The 16,308-nt window shown below is 56.6% G+C and overlaps 1 protein-coding gene across 2 annotated transcripts in view; it reads left to right on the top strand.

The window, feature by feature from the left end:
* PLXDC1 (plexin domain containing 1) overlaps nt 1–16,308 on the top strand; it is a 55,657-nt gene that overhangs the window by 13,318 nt on the left and 26,031 nt on the right. For both annotated transcript variants that reach the window (XM_059670847.1, XM_059670846.1), the window contains exons 3-7: nt 12,328–12,471; nt 12,961–13,030; nt 13,611–13,733; nt 14,359–14,477; nt 15,436–15,535. In XM_059670847.1, coding sequence (XP_059526830.1) covers nt 12,328–12,471; nt 12,961–13,030; nt 13,611–13,733; nt 14,359–14,477; nt 15,436–15,535 — 556 coding nt within the window. The remainder of the gene's footprint in view (nt 1–12,327; nt 12,472–12,960; nt 13,031–13,610; nt 13,734–14,358; nt 14,478–15,435; nt 15,536–16,308) is intronic.

Raw genomic sequence — 16,308 nt, 5'->3', positions numbered from 1 at the left:
CATCCCCTCTGTTCCCTCATCTTCCTTCGCTGTCCCTCAGTACCTCCTTCTGGCTGTGGCTTCCCTCCTGGCCAGGTCCCCCTGGCCCGTCCTCTCAAGTCAGCTCCTCTGCTCAACCTCCATCCCAGGCCCACCCCGCTCTGACCATCTTTCCTTCTCAGCCTCTCTGGCCCCTTCTTCCCAGTCCCCTCTGACCAGCCCCCCTCCCTACCCCTCCTGCCCATCCCCTCTGCTCAGCCCCTCTGCCCAGCACCCCTGCCTGGCCACCTCAGCACAGGGCTTCTTGCAGTTCAGACCCTCTTGTTTTGAGGCCTGGAGGGATCCAGCCTGCACCCCCAGGGTGAACTGACAGCTCCAGGCCCCAGGTCAGAACCACTTCCTGGGTCTTCATTCTCACGCCCACGCCAAAACCACTTCCCAGTGGGAATCGACTCTTGTCTGAACTCAGGCTTTCCAGCGATTCTCCACCAAGACCAGTTTAAGGCCCCGGAACAATTCCTCTCCTCTCTGTCCACACAAAACTCCCAGCTCATCCACCCCATGGCAGGCCCAGCAATGCTGAGGGCCCTGCACGGGGGAGGCACCACGTCCTCCAAGACGGCTGAGCAGTGAGTGCGATTCCTGCCGGGTGTCCACAACCTCCCGAGAGGCAGTTCCTGGAAGGAGGCCTCCGGAGGGCCCCTTCCCAGACCCAAGGGCCTAGAGGAGACAGGACAGACGGACGGAGTCGTAGCACAGACACAGGAGAGCAAGCGGCGCTCATTACAGAGCCCCACGGACCCGTGCACTCGGGGAGGGAGGAGGGGAGGAGGCCCAGGGGGGAGGAGGTCTGGGGTAGAGTGTGCGGTGGGTGGACGGAGGGGAAGGTTGTGAGTGGAATTTGGAGGCGAGAGAAGGTAGATTTTGTGAGGAGAAAGGGCGTCCAGGGAGGTGGGAGGTGGAGGTGGAGGCCAGACGTCCAGTCCCCAGCCCTGTGGAAAGCCTGCAGTCTCGCGCCCCGGCCTTGGCCCTGGCACCCCCCAGCGCACTACCTTGGGACCCCTGACCCCTCAGTAATGCACCTGATGTGGTGAGCTCGTACAGCCCCGACCGGCGTCAACTTCCCCAAACAGCGTGGCAAATAGTGCGCTCACGGGGGTGAGAACTAAAAGCAGACTTCGAGGCACCTGATGGGATCGCAGTCCCTGTGTCTCCCCCCGCGACTCCTCTGCGGGTGCTCAGCCCCAGGAGGTCCCCCATGTGGGTCCCTCTTGCTCACCCTTTCTCGTTCCCTTGAGCAGGTTGGTTTCTTGTTTCTTTTTTTCTATCTTTTTAAAAATATATATTTTATTGATTTTTTACAGAGAGGAAGGGAGAGGGATGGAGAGTTAGAAACATCGAACATCGACCAGCTGCCTCCTGCACACCCCCCACTGGGGATGTGCCTGCAACCAAGGTACATGCCCTTGACTGGAATCGAACCTGGGACCCTTCAGTCCGTAGGACGACGCTCTATCCACTGAGCCAAACCGGTTAGGGCTTTCTCTATCTTTCTTGTTGAAGTATGGGTCACAGAACATAAAAGACACCATTTAAAATGTTTTTTATTTCATTTATTTTTAAAACGTATTTTTATTGGTTTCAGAGAGGAAGAGAGAGGGTGAGAGAGATAGAAACATCAATGATGAGAGAGAATCATTGATTGGCTGCCTCCTGCACGCCCCCAATGGGGATCCAGCCCACAACCCAGGCACAAGACCTGATGGGGAATTAAACTGTGGCCTCCTGGTTCATAGGTCAATGCTCAACCACTGAGCCATGCCAGTTGGGCAAAATTAGCCATTTTAAAGTGAAGTGTATTTAACACACCTCTGTCTAGTTCCAAACATTTTCATCACCCTAAGAGGAAATATTGAAATACTATACCCTTAAAGCAATTGCTTCCCATCCTCCCCTCCCTTTAAGCCCCTGGCAGTGACCAATCTGTGTTCTGTTTCTACGGATCTACCTAATCTAGAAGTTTCATATGTAAATGAGATCAGACGATACAGGACCCTTTTTGACTGGTTTTTTTCACCTAGCATAATGTTTTTGAGGCTCATCTACTTTTATGCCCGAATAATATTCCATTGTTCAGATATATCATATTTTGCTTATTCATTCTCTTATTCCTACATATTTGGGCTGTTTCCACTTGTTGGCTGTTGTGACTAGAGCTGCTATGAACATGTGTACATGTGTTTGTTTGCGTACCTGTTTTCAACTATTTGGGGGTATATACCTCGGAGTGGAATTGCTGGGTCATCTGGTAATTCTATGTGTTTAGCTTACTCAGGTTGCACAGCTAGCGAGTGGCGGAGCCAGGACAAAAACCTAGGTCTTTCTGTCTTCGGGGTCTGAACGTTTAACCACTGTCTCCTCGTGGACAAAAATGAGTGACATATTGGCCGAAACAGAGGGTGCTTCTAGACCAGCGCTTTATAAACTTCATTGTGCAAAAGAATCTCTTGGGGGACTAGTTCAGATGCAGTTTTGATCCAGCAAGTTTGGGGTTAGGCCCAGGATTCTGCATGTCTGACGAGCTCCCCAGTGGTGCAGATGCTGCTGGTCCACGGGGCATACTTCGAGGAGCAGGGCTCTAGAAAATATTGCTGCCCTGGCCAGCTTGGCTCAGTGGATAGAGCGTCAGCCTGCGGACTGAGGGGTCCCGGGTTTGATTCCGGCCAGGGGCACATGCCTAGGTTGCGGGCTTGATCCCCAGTAGGGGGCATGCAGGAGGCAGCCGATCAATGATTCTCTCTCATCATTGATGTTTTCGTCTCTCTCTCCTTCTTCCTTCCTCTCTGAAATCAATAAATATATTTAAAAGAAAAGAAAATATTGCTGTTGGTGTGGGAAGGCCTCATGGAATGGTAGAGGAGGGGCTGTGGTGCCCCTACCCCGCTAATCCCATCAGCTCCTCCTGGGTTGGGCCCAGCTCCCTGGAGCTGACATGCCTGGCTGGCCCGGCCTCTCCCGCAGGCCCTGCGGGATGCCCTTGGTTGCCTGCCCTGGCATTTCCACCTGCCAGTTGGCAGGCAGGTGGTGGGCCGATGGTGACAGCTTAGCCGGAATCCCTGTCCAGAACCGTCTTGAGCTCAGCCAAGGTAAATGCTGCCCCGCTGTCAGAAATGAAGTGTTGGCAGGCTTCCGGCATGAATAATTGAGACAGAGGGACACTGTAACGGCAGACGTTTAGGAGGGAGCTGGAGATGGCTCTGAGGAGCCACCATCAAATCCTTTTCCTAGAAAGATCGAACAACATCAGCATCACAGCTCCCGCCCGTCAAGCATCTGCCGGGGCCAGGCACTGGGCGGGGAGCTCACCATCGACATGCTCGCTGGAAGCCTTCCACGGACTCGGCGAGAGAGGCAGGGACCGCGCAGGCACTCGGGAGGGGAGAGCCATGCTTGGCACAGACGATTTTCCAGTGGGCCCCGTTTTTTGAACTTGCGCCTGTCTGATGCCACAGCCCTGCACTGGAGCCCAGAGCGGCGGTTTTCAAACTGCACTCCACGGAACCCTCAGGGTTCCCACAGGTGCTTCCCGGCTGCTGTGGATTGAGGGCGCAGAGAAGGAAGCAGCTCAGCCGGGCTTTATGTACAGAGTGTCCATGGAAGATGAATTGGAAGAAAGGATTTCATGGCCCCAAATGTCGGAAATCACATCATGCTGCTTCCTCAGACAAAGGGGGACTGTGGGCCAGGGCTTCTCGCCTGGCTCCCTCTGGTGGACTTGCCAGTGGTCTGGCTTCGCTCCCTGGCCCTCTGTAAGGTCAGGCCGCCCGTCCTAGCTCCAGCCTCCAGCCCGCAGTGCCCGGAGGGCTGCCCGCTGGAGGGAGGGGGCTGCCCCACAGACGCAGGTCAAATGCGGGGACAGCTGGGAGGCGGGTGACTCCCTCAGGCAAGCGAACTGCCAAGCACGGCCTCTGAATCCTTTTGCAGAGACATCTCTATGGGCTCAGGCCCTCGGGCTGACCGGCCTGAGGCGGCCCTTAGGACCTTGTATGAATTAGGGGACAAACTCAGTTCTTGTAACAACTGCTGAGGCGCTTAGACTTGAGATAAATGTATTCCTTCTCTCACCGGTCATAGTGAGAGCCTACGCAGGCAGGGATTGATGTCGTGCGTCTCCATGCTGTCGGAGACCCAGGTTTCTTCTGCAATAAGTGCCTTCCACTTTGTGGTCCAAAATGGCTGCTGCGGCTCCCACCATCACCTCTGCATCCCGGCCAACGGTTACCGAGCAAGGCGAGGGCCCCCATTCCTACTGAGGGCAGTCATTCTGCCCGCCTTCCATTGGCCAGACAGTCATTTCGCCACGGCAGCTGTAAGGAGGGCTGGGAAATAGTCTAACTGGGTGGCCATGTGCGTCACTAAAATCGGGAGGTTCTGCTACTAAAGGAAGAAGGAGAGGATGGTCATTGGTTCGGCTCAGTGGATAGAGCGTCTAGGCCTCAGCTGCGGACTGAGGGGTCCCGGGTTCGATTCCAGTCAAGGGCACATGCACGGGTTGCGGGCTAGATCCCCAGTGTGGGGTGTGCAGAAGGCAGCTGATCGATGATTCTCTCTCATTATTGATGCTTCTCTCTTTCTCTCTCTCTTCCTCTCTCCTCCTCTCTGAAATCAATACAAATATACTTAAACACACATACGCACACAAAACACTGCAGGTGCCAGTGGCAGCATGATCAGGGGCCTGCAGTGGTAGAGGGGAGGTGCCACCAGGTTTGGAGAATTCCAGACCACGTGACTCTTGTCCGGCGGTCACTCAAGAAGCCGGCAGCTTGCCGTTCGGTTTGGACCCTCCCCTGACCTTTCCTCCCCTGGCATGTTGCTAGTCATGTGGCAGACCCCCTTAGAGGATGAAGGGGGGGTGGCAAAGAGTGGGTTCCTGTGACTCCCAGGTGGGCCCCTGCATGAACACCCCCTTAAGCATTACGCCCCCAGGACAGCGAGATCCTGGCCCTCATCACATACAGCTAGGCCTCAGCTGTGTTTCAGCTCCAGGCCCAGAAAAGCTGCGAAACCAGACGAGCGAAGCTATGGCTGACCTGAGGGCCAGCTGCATTGACTGATGACCCCCTGTCCTGGAGCCGAGCCGACCCATCAGTGGAAACCACGACCCAGAAAGGACACACCTGGAAAGCTGATGAATATTCTATTGAGATCCACCTTATAAAGCCCTCAGGGCGGAGGACCCAGCAGGGCTCTCACTCCTAAGAGCCAGCCCTCACCTTTAACTTCCCTCTTCTCCTCCCGCCGCCGAAGCCAGTCACCGTCATTTCCTCTCCTAAGCTCCCTGTCTTCGCCTCTGCAGTTTGTTTCCTGAACCCATTCCTTCTATGGCTCACTTCTACCTCTGTGGCTTCTAAATAGACTTTCTCTCATGAAAAAAAAAAACAAAAAACAAAGAAGAAGAAGCAGCAGCAGCCAGTGATTGACTTTGTAGAATCAAAAACCTTGGGGGCCGGCGTTGCCAGGGGAAAGTTCTCTCAGAAGCGGGGTTTCTCACTTCTGTCTTCTCATGCTCTTCCCATTCGGACTCGCACTGCCTGTGCTGGAGCAGGGCTATCGGGGTGTCCCTGGAAGTCCTTCCTCTGATCACCCCGTGAGCAAGACTGTCTGGTCAGGGCCCTTTTGGTTCCAAGGAGCCACTTGAGCCGTCTCGGGAGAAAGGTTTATATGGAGGGTCAGGGACCCACTCTGGGCTCCGGGGAGGAGATGAAGGACCTGAAAAGCTGTCGGAAACCAGGGCTGCCGTCTCTCTCTAGTTTCTCGCCCCCCCCCCCCCCCCGCCTCAAATCCTGCCTCCTTTTCACGTACCCAGCACATACGTATTGAAGTCAGATGCCTGTAAGGTCCTCCTTCTCTTTCCTATGGACCGGCCGTTGCACTCAGGACAGTACCCTATTGACATGAGAGTCACCATGTCCCCTGCGTGCTGCCCCGCTGGGCTGCCGGCCACCTGCCCGAAGGCATTTCTCCCAGTTTACTCCGAGGGGAGCCAGGCTGCTCGTCCTGGCCCTGAAGCGTCCCCCATGTTGGCTTCACTTCCCAGAGAAGCGCTTGTTAACGTAAAAACATTCAAACCTGCAAAGAGTTTTTGTGAGTTTATTGGAGCCACCTGTCGACAATTGCCGGGAATCAACGGGTTGGGATGGGGATAGTGCTCCAGAGAACAGCGTGTTTTCCATCTATTTTTATACACTGCCATCGAAGGAGGGGACGTAGGTGGGTTACGTGAAAAACATTGGTGATGTGCCAAAACCGGTTTGGCTCAGTGGATAGAGCGTCGGCCTGCGGATTGAAGGGTCCCAGGTTCGATTCTGGTCAGGGGCATGTACCTGGGTTGCGGGCACATCCCCAGTAGGAGATGTGCAGGAGGCAGCTGATCGATGCTTCTCTCTCATCGATGTTTCTAACTCTCTCTCTCCCTTCCTCTCTGTAGAAAATCAATAAAATATATTTTAGAAAAACAAACAAACAAAAAAAACACATTGGTGATGGATTAGAGAGGAGGCAGAAAGCAGAGCGGGCAAGCCCCTGGGGTTGGATAAGAAGTCAAATGATAGACACATACTCAGGGGGTGCAGGATAGTTAAGTCAGCAACCAACAAGATAACAGCAACAATGAAGGAATTTGTGTTGTCTGTCCTGGCGCCCAGGCACACTAGGTTATGCCCCAAGGGGTCCGGAAAAAGGGAAGTTACAAGTTACCCAGACATTTCAAGGATATGCTATCCTAGATGCTAAAAGACAATAGGCTCAGCTAAGGTAAAAAATTGATCTCATCAGGGAAAAATACCGGCCTAGGACATGACTACCCACCATAACTGCTTTTAAAGTTTTAATTTCAGCCCATCCTTTGTGGTTACTTTAGGTCTTTCAGTTTGCAAGGCTGCCATGCAGGCCTTCCCTGAGTTGTCAGGTCAGCATTGACCCAGAGGAGGCAGCGCGTCCCTCACAAGAGGTTTTGGTGCCGCCTGACATCGGGGGTGGGGGGGAAGCTCTCCTTGCTGGAACCATGCTGCACATTCTCCACGCAGCCTGCGGCACCATCAGCTGTGGGATCCGCGTGATTGAACTCACGTGGCAGGCAGGCTCCTGACACCTACAATATGCCAGGTGCCAGGGGTGAGGAGGAGAAGGCGCCACGGTCCCTGAGCTCTGTGCTCCTTAAAGGACCGTGCTGGTCCCTCTGATGGGACACATTTTAACCCATGACAGCCAGGTGGCCTAAGTCTTCTTCTCGTGGGGCAGTGAAAGGCCTGAGAAACAGACAGGGAAAGGCACTGTCTTGGAGACTGACCCGGATGCAGATAGATACGTAGGCCTCAGTTTCCCCCCTTACGAAATGGGACTCATGTTGGTACTCACCAGCCAGGGTTGTCATGCGGTGATGCATCTGAAATGCAAATGTCACAGCTCTGCCAACGCCAGCGGCCTTTCTCTTTCCTCCAGTTCTCCCAGCTCCCTCCCCCACAACCCTTCGGACTTTGTTCTTGGCTCTGCCCAGGAGTGACCCCGCTCCAAGCTGTCCCTTCCTCTCTGGGCCGCAGTTTGGCCTCCCCCATCACCATGGAGCATCCCCGGGCCAGGGCTCTAGAATCTAGATAGATACAGCTTCTGGCTCAGTGGCCTGGGGACCCTCAGTCACCCGCCAGGAGCGGGGTGGGGGGGGTGCTGGGGCCTGTGTGGGACTCGGGCAGGTTCGGCGTGGTGCCGCCCGGAGGCAGCTCTTCCTCGGGTCGACCCGCTGCACTTGGCACTTCCGAGGCCTGAAGCAGCGCCTGGGCCTCAGCCACCGGGCCTGGGCGTGGTCCGTCTGTGCAGGGACCTGCTGGCTCATGGGAGAGAAACTGTTTAGGACAGCGGTTCTCAACCTTCCTAACACCGCGACCCTTTAATACAGCTCCTCATGTTGTGGAGACCCCCAATTCCATTGTTACAAATCGAACATAATGAAAGCACAGTGATGAAGCACAGAAACAATCTGTAATTCTATATGTGTTTTCCGATGGTCTTAGGCGGCCCCCGTGACAGGGTCATTCCACCCCCAGAGGGGTCGCGACCCACAGGTTGAGAACCGCCGGTTTAGGAGGTAGAGGCAGCAGCTTCTTTAATTTCCGACTCTCCCTGAGTCGTAGACAAAGACCTTCTGTCAGTGAAGATGCCTCTGTGTGTCCTTGGGATCTCCAAGAGTGAGGCGATTCTGTCCGGGGATCCCCAGCAGCACCAGCCCGGCTCCTCAGCGGAGCAGGACCAACTGGGGGGTGGGCCGTGTTCCTTCGTGGGAAACAGAGGAGTCGGAGCAACGGGCTGGTGAGCCCGTCCCAGTCACCCCACCGCTGGCCTCTTAGCGAGCAGCGAGACACAGGTCAGCATGTTTGGGCTTCACAGCGGCAGAGCGTGGCTTCTGTCCGGGGCCTCATTCCACCGCTTGCGGTTCGGTGCACCTCTCCCCGGGGGAGTCCCGGGAGGCAGGGGGTGGAAACGGGCCCTTCGCCCAGCCCGCAGCCAGCGCGTCCAGCACAGGCCTGCTCCGGTTCCCCGTGGGCAGCTGTATGCAATGGGCCCCTCCACTACCGCCAGCACCTGGCCCTGCTCGCTGCTGTCCTGCCTTGTCGGGTGACGCCACGCCGTCCAGCCGCCAGAACTCGTGGCGGCAGCAATCAGACAGGGTGGGCAGGCCTTGGACGCACTGTACCATGAAACTCGGAATGGTCACTCATTCATTAAAAGATCCTCCAACTCAGCACGTACTCCGTGCTTCAACTCCAGAGATCAAGGCTGACCTCACCTGTGGGCAACTTGTAGGAAAGGCAGGTGTGGAGATAAGTCTGAAAGTGTAACCGGGGTTTCAGGGAGGCAAGGACCGCGAAGCTGAGGCCGGAGGCACGGGAAGGGGAGGCGGCTTCTGAATGGAAGAGGCACAGGAAGCCCCAGGGTCCTGAGGCACAAGCACTGGGCGAGTTCAGAAACCGAGAGAAGCCAAGCCGGGCTGCAGAGAGCAGGGGAGGGGAGGGGGTGTGTGTGTAACTGCAGGCTGAATCCAAGGACCTAACGAGCATCCCTCCAACATGTCATGGGGGGCCCAGGTTCCAGCCAGCTCTTCCCGCCGCCATCCTTAGGCTGTGGCTCTTGTCCTCATGCTCACAGCATGGCTGCCGGAGCTCCATCCATCACACCTCCATTCCAGGCAGGGATACGAAGGGCAAAGGCAAGAGGCCCAAGCAGTCGACTTTGACCTCTTTCAAAAGGCGCCACTAGAACCTTCCGTTTATCTCATTGGCCAGCCCCTGTCCCATGTCACATGTGTCGCACGTAACCCATCCAGGGGATGAGGTTTCTAGCTGGCTCCGTTGCTGCTGCTCCAGAATCCATGTTCTGCTCGTGAAGAAGTGGAGGGGGAGTGGAGGTGGGTAGGCAACATCCGGGCCTGCCCCGCCAGGCCTAGTGAGTCGTGGTGCGGAGTGTGGCCTTCAGTCTGAGAGCAGCTGGGCAGCCACAGGGCAGTGACACGGAACGGGGACACGACTCGGGGTCACCCCGCTTGAGCCACAGCCACACCCTGTGGGCAAATGCCTTTGTTTCCAAATGACCAGACTGGGTGGCTGACAGCAGCAATGTATTCTCACAGCCTTGGAGGCCAGGAGTCTGAATCGAGCTGCCAGCCAGGCCATGGTCCCTCTCAGGGCTCAGGGAAGAGTCCTTCCTCGCGTCTCGTAGCTTCTGGTGGCTCCTGGCACCCCTGGGTGTTCCTTGGCTCATAAGCTGCCTCACCCCGATTTCTGTCTCTGTTGTCACGTGGCCTTCCTCCCTGTGTGGCCTGTGGCTCTGTAAACAAGTCTCCCTCTCCCTCCTCTTATGAGGACAGCCATCATTGGAATTGGGGCCTGCTAAGACTCTATTTCCAAGTAAGGTCACAGTCGCAGGTGCGGGGTTGGGGCTGGAACATCCATCTGTCTTTGTAGACACAGTGTGTCCGGGGAGAGCACACAGGAGCGGCCCCTAGACGCGGCTTTGCTCTGCTGAGCCGCCCATTTCCCCCTCGTCCACAGCCATGAAAAGGTGCCCAGGAATGAGGGAGACGGTTTATTTCCAACATTTCAACCCAATGCCAGGCACCGATCCCTTCTTCTCTTATAAAAGGGCAGAAGGGCCCAGCTGGCATGGCTCAGTGGTTGAGCATTGACCTAGGAACCAGGTCAACGGTTCAACTCCCGGTCAGAGCACATGCCCAGGTTGCGGACTTGATCCCCAGTGAGGGGCATGCAGGAGGCAGCCAATCAATGATTCTCTGTCACCATTGATGTTCTCTCTTTCCCTTCCTCTCTGAAATCTATATATATTTAAAACAAAAACAAGAGGTTGCTGGTTCAATTCCTGGTCATGGCACATGCCCGGGTTTGGGGCTCGATCCCCGTAGGGGGCGTGCAGAAGGCAGCTGATCGATGATGCTTCTCATTGATGTTTCTCTCTATCCCCTTCCTCTCTCAAAATCAATAAAAAACATTTTAAAAAAGGTGAAGTTTAAGCTGAGCATTAAAGGAACAGGAATCGACCAGGGGAAGAAGGCAAGGAAAGTCATTTCAGGCAGGAGGATCAGCATGTGCAAAGGCCTGAGTGACCACTGGTGGCCGGAGACTGCAGAGGACCTGGTCTGGTGGGTGGGGGCACAAGGATGCCCAGGGGAAGGAGAGAAGGAGAGAGAAGGGAAGCCAGGGAGAGTGCAGAGCTGGCTACTGATGCGGCCTTGCCTGCCAGGCTGAGGTTTGGGTTCTGTCACGAGGGCAGTGGGAGCCCCAGGGTCTTGTGAGCAGAGCGATGTGGTTTTAAACATTTTAGATTTATTTGATGGACGTGAAATCAGGCAATGGTAGTGTGAGATCTACCTCCCACCCCCACCCTCCACCCCCCACCCCCATCCACACGTGTCTTCTGCTCATCTTCCCCAGCTCTGCCCGACCCAGATTCCCAGAGTGTCACTTGTCAGAAGAGCAGATCCTCCCTGCTGGGGGGTGAGGAGAGCAGGCATCCCGTCCCTGCTCATGCTGGGCCCAGGGCAAGGGCCGGCTGGGCAGCTGGCAGCTGGCAGAGCGAACGTGGTCTGCTCTGCTGTGTCTGCGGCCGCTGCCGCTGGGCAGCCTGATTGATGACCCACGACGCCCGGGGCTCCTCACGGGTCAGCAGCCCCATCTCCGTGGCAGCTGCCAAGTGAACCTGCCCGCTCTGCCTCCGTTTCTCCTAAGGCTGCCCGCCCCCCACCCCCGCCTGCTGAAATGCTGTGACATCGCCCCCTCTTCTGGCTCTTCCACCCTCTCTGCCCACCATTTCCCAGCCTCTGCGATCCTGGCGCTGAACACTCCTGTGCAGGACAGGCTTTGCTGAAGTCACGCCCGGCGGCTGTGTTCTGGCTCGTTCTTTATTCTGTCCGCACTGGGCACAGAGTGGAGGTTAGAGGTTCTTCCTGCTTCTCCCCCTTTCTCAGCCCTGTAGTGACTGCAGCGTGGGCCCTGTGTCATCCCTCGGCTTGAGGGTCTGTGTCTGTGTGTTCTGTTTGCATAAGCCCCACCTCCTCCCTCAGTCTAGGAATTCCCCAAGATCAAGGGCCTGCCTCCATCTTTAGACTGGCAGCTTCTAAGATGCAGTGTTTTCTTCTCCCTTAAAAAGGCTACTCCCCAGCCCAGCTGGCATGGCTCAGTGGTTGAGCATCAACCTAGGAACCAGGAGGTCATGGTTCGATTCCGGTCAGGGCACATGCCCGGGTTGCAGGCTCAGTTCCCAGTGTGGTGCGTGCAGGAGGCAGCGATCAATGATTCTCTCATCATTGATGTTTCTCTCTCTCTCTCCACCTCCCTTCCTCTCTAAAGTCAATTATATATATGCTGCTTCCAGAGCAGGGGAGCTCTCCCCCGCAGTCTGGGAGCTCCCTGAAGGCGAGGGCTCTGTCTGGGGCTGCTCTGTCTGTTTCTCTTTGGTGCCTCAAGCCGAGCTCTGCTTTATGGGGACTCGGGCTGCAGGAGAAGCCTCGGGCCTCTCCGGGAATGGCAGGCGGAGCTGAGGACAGCAGGTGTGGGTCTGGCTGGGGCCGGAGCTGCATGGGCACAGCTAGAGGCCAAGTGCTAAGCCTTGGGGGCCCAGGGGCTACCAGGCCTACGCCAGCCACCTGGGCCACCGGTCCAGCTTCCTGGGAGGACCAGGATTTCTTGTATCCAGTGGTCTGGGCCAGGGGGGCACAGAGGGCGGTTCCTGGCAGGCCTGCCCCCTCATGCCTCCGGTGGGCTCTGTCTTGGGTGGTGACAGGAGGACAACCACAGCTACTACGTGTCTCGTCTGTACGGCCCCAGCGAGCCTCGCAGCCGGGAGCTGTGGGTGGACGTGGCCAAAGCCAACCAGAGCCACGTGAAGGTCCACAGAATCCTCTCCAACACCCACCGGCAGGCTTCGGTGAGTGCCCAGTTCCTGGCAGCGCTGCCCTGGGCCGGGAGGCGGGGGACCAACCCACACCGCCTGGTCAGTGGGCACGGCCTAGGGCAGTGATGGCGAACCGTTTGAGCTCGGCGTGTCAGCATTTTGAAAAACCCTAACTCAACTTGGGTGCCGTGTCACATATAGACATTTTTTGATATTTGCAACCATAGTAAAACAAAGACGTATATTTTTGATATTTTATATATTTAAATGCCATTTAACAAAGAAAAATCAACCAAAAAAATGAGTTCGCATGTCACCTCTGACCCGCGTGCCATAGGTTCGCCATCATTGGCCTAGGGTCTGTGACCTGGGAGGTGCCTTCCGGGGGTTTCTGGGTGGTTTGGCCTGAGTTGGGGTGCCCACCTGTGGTCTGGCGGCCTGCCCCCGGCCCTGTCCAGACAAGCATGGAGTGGTGTAGATGCCCAGCCCCCTGGCCCCCTGACTCTCTCCCATCCCCCACAGAGAGTGGTCTTGTCCTTTGATTTCCCTTTCTACGGGCATCCTCTGCGGCAGATCACCATAGCAACCGGAGGTAAGGCTGTGCCAGGAGGGCTGGGGGAGGATCTGGAGCTCTCAGCCGGAACTTGGGGGCCCTACCTGGGGAGGGTCATTGGAGATGGAATAGACAGGGACCCACCTTTGGCTGTCTCGGGAGCCCACTCTAGGAGGGAGGTCAGGGATTGTGTCCGAATACCTCTGTCTCATCAGCGGACTTGTTCGTGTGTGTGTGTGTGTGTGTGTGTGTGTCCCTCTGGGCCAGCTCAAGCAGGTGTGGGCAGTCCCCGTGGTCCCTGTGTTTGAGTCTGTGATTGGGAGGGGAAGGGAGACGGCACTGAGCAGGAGCCCATCTTTGATTCCTGTGCGTGTTCCCAGGGAAAGGGAAAGGGAAAGGGAAAGGGGGACTTTGTGCCACCTGAGGGGCAGGGAGGACCTTCTCTGGTCTGGGATCCTTTTGCTCATACACACCTGACCCTGAGCCCACCCACTGGGCCGAGGGGACAGAGGCTCAAGCCTTGCCTGCCTGCACTGCTCCTTCCTGCCCTTGGGGGACGAGCACAGGAGCAACCCCTCTGGGCCATCGCCGGTGGGTCCTCCGCGCTTCTCCCCTCCAGGCTTCATCTTCACTGGTGACGTGACCCATCGGATGCTCACGGCGACTCAGTACGTGGCCCCGCTGATGGCCAACTTCAACCCTGGCTACTCCGACAACTCCACGGTGGCTTACTTTGACAATGGTGAGGCCAGATGCCAGAGTTTAAGTCCCCTCGCACCAGGGCTCCCCAGGCCCAGCCCCGTTAGAGGAGTGCAAGGCCCAGAGAGGGAAAGGGACTTGGCACAGTCACACAGCAAGGCCGCCACCCCACCCTTCTGTACTGTTTCCTCGCCTGTAAGCTGGCAACAGGATGCCGGCTCCTAGCAGGATCTGAGGCGATAACGAGATGAACATGCTTGGCTCTTCGTAGAGGCGAAACAAATACTAGGGACCTTGATTGTTTCTTATTCTCGCCACGTTGTCCCCCAAACACCCGCCCTCCCATCCCAGAACTGGCATTCCTTCTATTGCTCCTCCTTTTCATCTCAAGGGTCAGGATAGGCAGGCAGGCAGGAGGGGGCGTGCTTGGGCTGAGAGATGCTCAGGCATGGTACCTGGGGCTGAAATAGGGTGTTCTGGTTCCTCCCCAGCGTGGGAGCCAGGCTGATGTCGGTGGGTTGCCCAGCTCCTGCCTTCAGTCAAATTTGCAAACTGCCCGCATCGTCCCTACGGGGCCCGACCCCTGGCAATCCAGGCAGGCCACGGTTCCTGCAGCGCCCTCCCCTGCACCACCGCCCCGACAGCCCGGTCTCTGCTGCTCCCCACAGGGACAGTCTTTGTTGTTCAGTGGGACCATGTCTACCTCCAAGGCCGGGAGGACAGGGGCAGCTTCACCTTCCAGGCGGCTCTGCACCGCGACGGCCGCATTGTGTTCGGCTACAAAGAGGTGAGTGAGAGATGCCTGGGTCTCGGGGAGGTTTTCCCCCGTTCAGCAAGCACTTGTAGGGAATCTGAACTCTGCCTGGCAGAGGGCGTGGTGCTGGGGATACGCAGTTCGTAAGATGGTTGTGACCCCTGCCCTTGTAGAGGGTAAGCCTTGTTGAGACAATGGACAGCAATTGCAGAGACACATGTAGAATTGGCACGGTAACAAGGGCTCCTAAGTAGAGGTGCCTGGTGCCAGGGGAGCCTGTCTTGGGGCTCTTTCTCTCAGTGGGGGCCGGGAGAGGCTCCCTCAGGAAAAGAGTTAAAATCTGCAGGATGCATAGGAGTTAAGGAAGCGAAGAGGAGAGTGAAGTGTGTTCCAGGAGGAAGAAAAGCACGTGCAAAGGTCCTGTGACAGGATGGATCCTGGCTGGTACACAGCCCTGAAAAAAGGCAGCATGGCCGGAGGGGGGAGAGTGAGGGGCAAGACAGGGCAAGGGCACACCCGATTTGCCCTCCACAAAGGTCACTCTGGCTTCTGAGCGGGAACAGATTGTTGGGGGCTCAGAGGGAACGCTGGGGGATGAGCTAGGGAAGAGATGTTGCCAACTGGGAGTCTGGTGGGGGACGGTTGAGAGAACTAGGCAGATTTGAGAGCCAGTTAGCTGGTTAATTAACAGGATTTGGAGATGTATTAGATGGAAGGGGGGTGGGGGTGAAGAAAAGGGAATGGCAGGGGTGACTCCCAGGCCTGCGTGGAGATGCCATTCACGAAGATGGAGTGTAGAGCAAGGACATGTGCTGGGGATGGTGTGGGGAAGACTTGACATTGGAATGGGGGGGGGGGCCTTGGGTGTGAGAGGTCTCCACACCCTCCAGGAGGCGGTGCCAAGCAGGCAGGTGGGGCTGGCGCTCCGAGGGGAAGCTAGGCTGGCCAGAGAGGGTTTGGGGATAGATGGCGCCTCTTCTCCCTGCTGCAGATCCCCATGTCTGTCCTGGAAATCAGCTCCTCCCAGCACCCCGTCAAAGCTGGCCTATCAGACGCCTTCATGACGCTCAATACGTCCCCGGACATTCCAGGTGAGTCCCCAGGGAGCCAGCAGAGACCTCCACTGGGTTGGACTCAGCTCACACGGACCCAGGCTGGGGGGGGGGGGGGGAGCAGGTGGATGGGTGGAGAGTTGAGTGGGAACTGAGGGAAGAAAGGGGGCGTCGCGAGGTCCCAAGGCGTCTTCATGAAAGCAGAGAAACCATTTTCCCAATAAGAGCTCGGCAGGAGGCACTGCTCTGGTTATCGGAGGCAGATGAGCCGGGGCCCTGCCACTCAGCACCCCCCAATTTAGAGAAGCTCCAGACACCAAGTTAGGGTTACGAGTCTCCCCAGAACACAGCCATCATTGCCTCCCCACCCCCCCCCCAGGTGATGGGAGGAACATCACAGGGGGCTCAGGGGACAGAAAAATCGGGGTTCTCTCCCATCCCTTACCCCCCACCCCAGTTTCCCTTTCTGAGGCAACCAGGGCTACCAGGTTATTTCTAGAGCGACGAGCCGTCAGATAAGTGTGTACATACATTTAACACAAATGATGGTCTATGACGCCATGTTCTCCTGAACAAAGTACATCCTGCCCCTCGTTCCACATCAGCACATTTCTCACCCTGTTCAATGGCTGCGTGATACCCACGGCATGGATGTCCTCAACCAGTTCCCTGTGTGCAAACTTTTCAGTTGTTTCTAATCTTTTGCTGCAACAAATAATGCTGCAGTGGCCCTAGTTTGGCTCAGTGGATAGAGCGTCGGCCTGTGGACTGAAGGGTCTCAGGCTCAATTCTAGTCAAGGGCATGTACCTCG

The sequence above is a fragment of the Myotis daubentonii genome, chromosome 16, assembly GCF_963259705.1.
Source record: "Myotis daubentonii chromosome 16, mMyoDau2.1, whole genome shotgun sequence".
NCBI classification, from domain to species: Eukaryota; Metazoa; Chordata; class Mammalia; order Chiroptera; family Vespertilionidae; genus Myotis; species Myotis daubentonii.
Note: the sequence above shows the minus strand (reverse complement) of the source record. Positions and strands in the feature narration are given on the sequence as shown.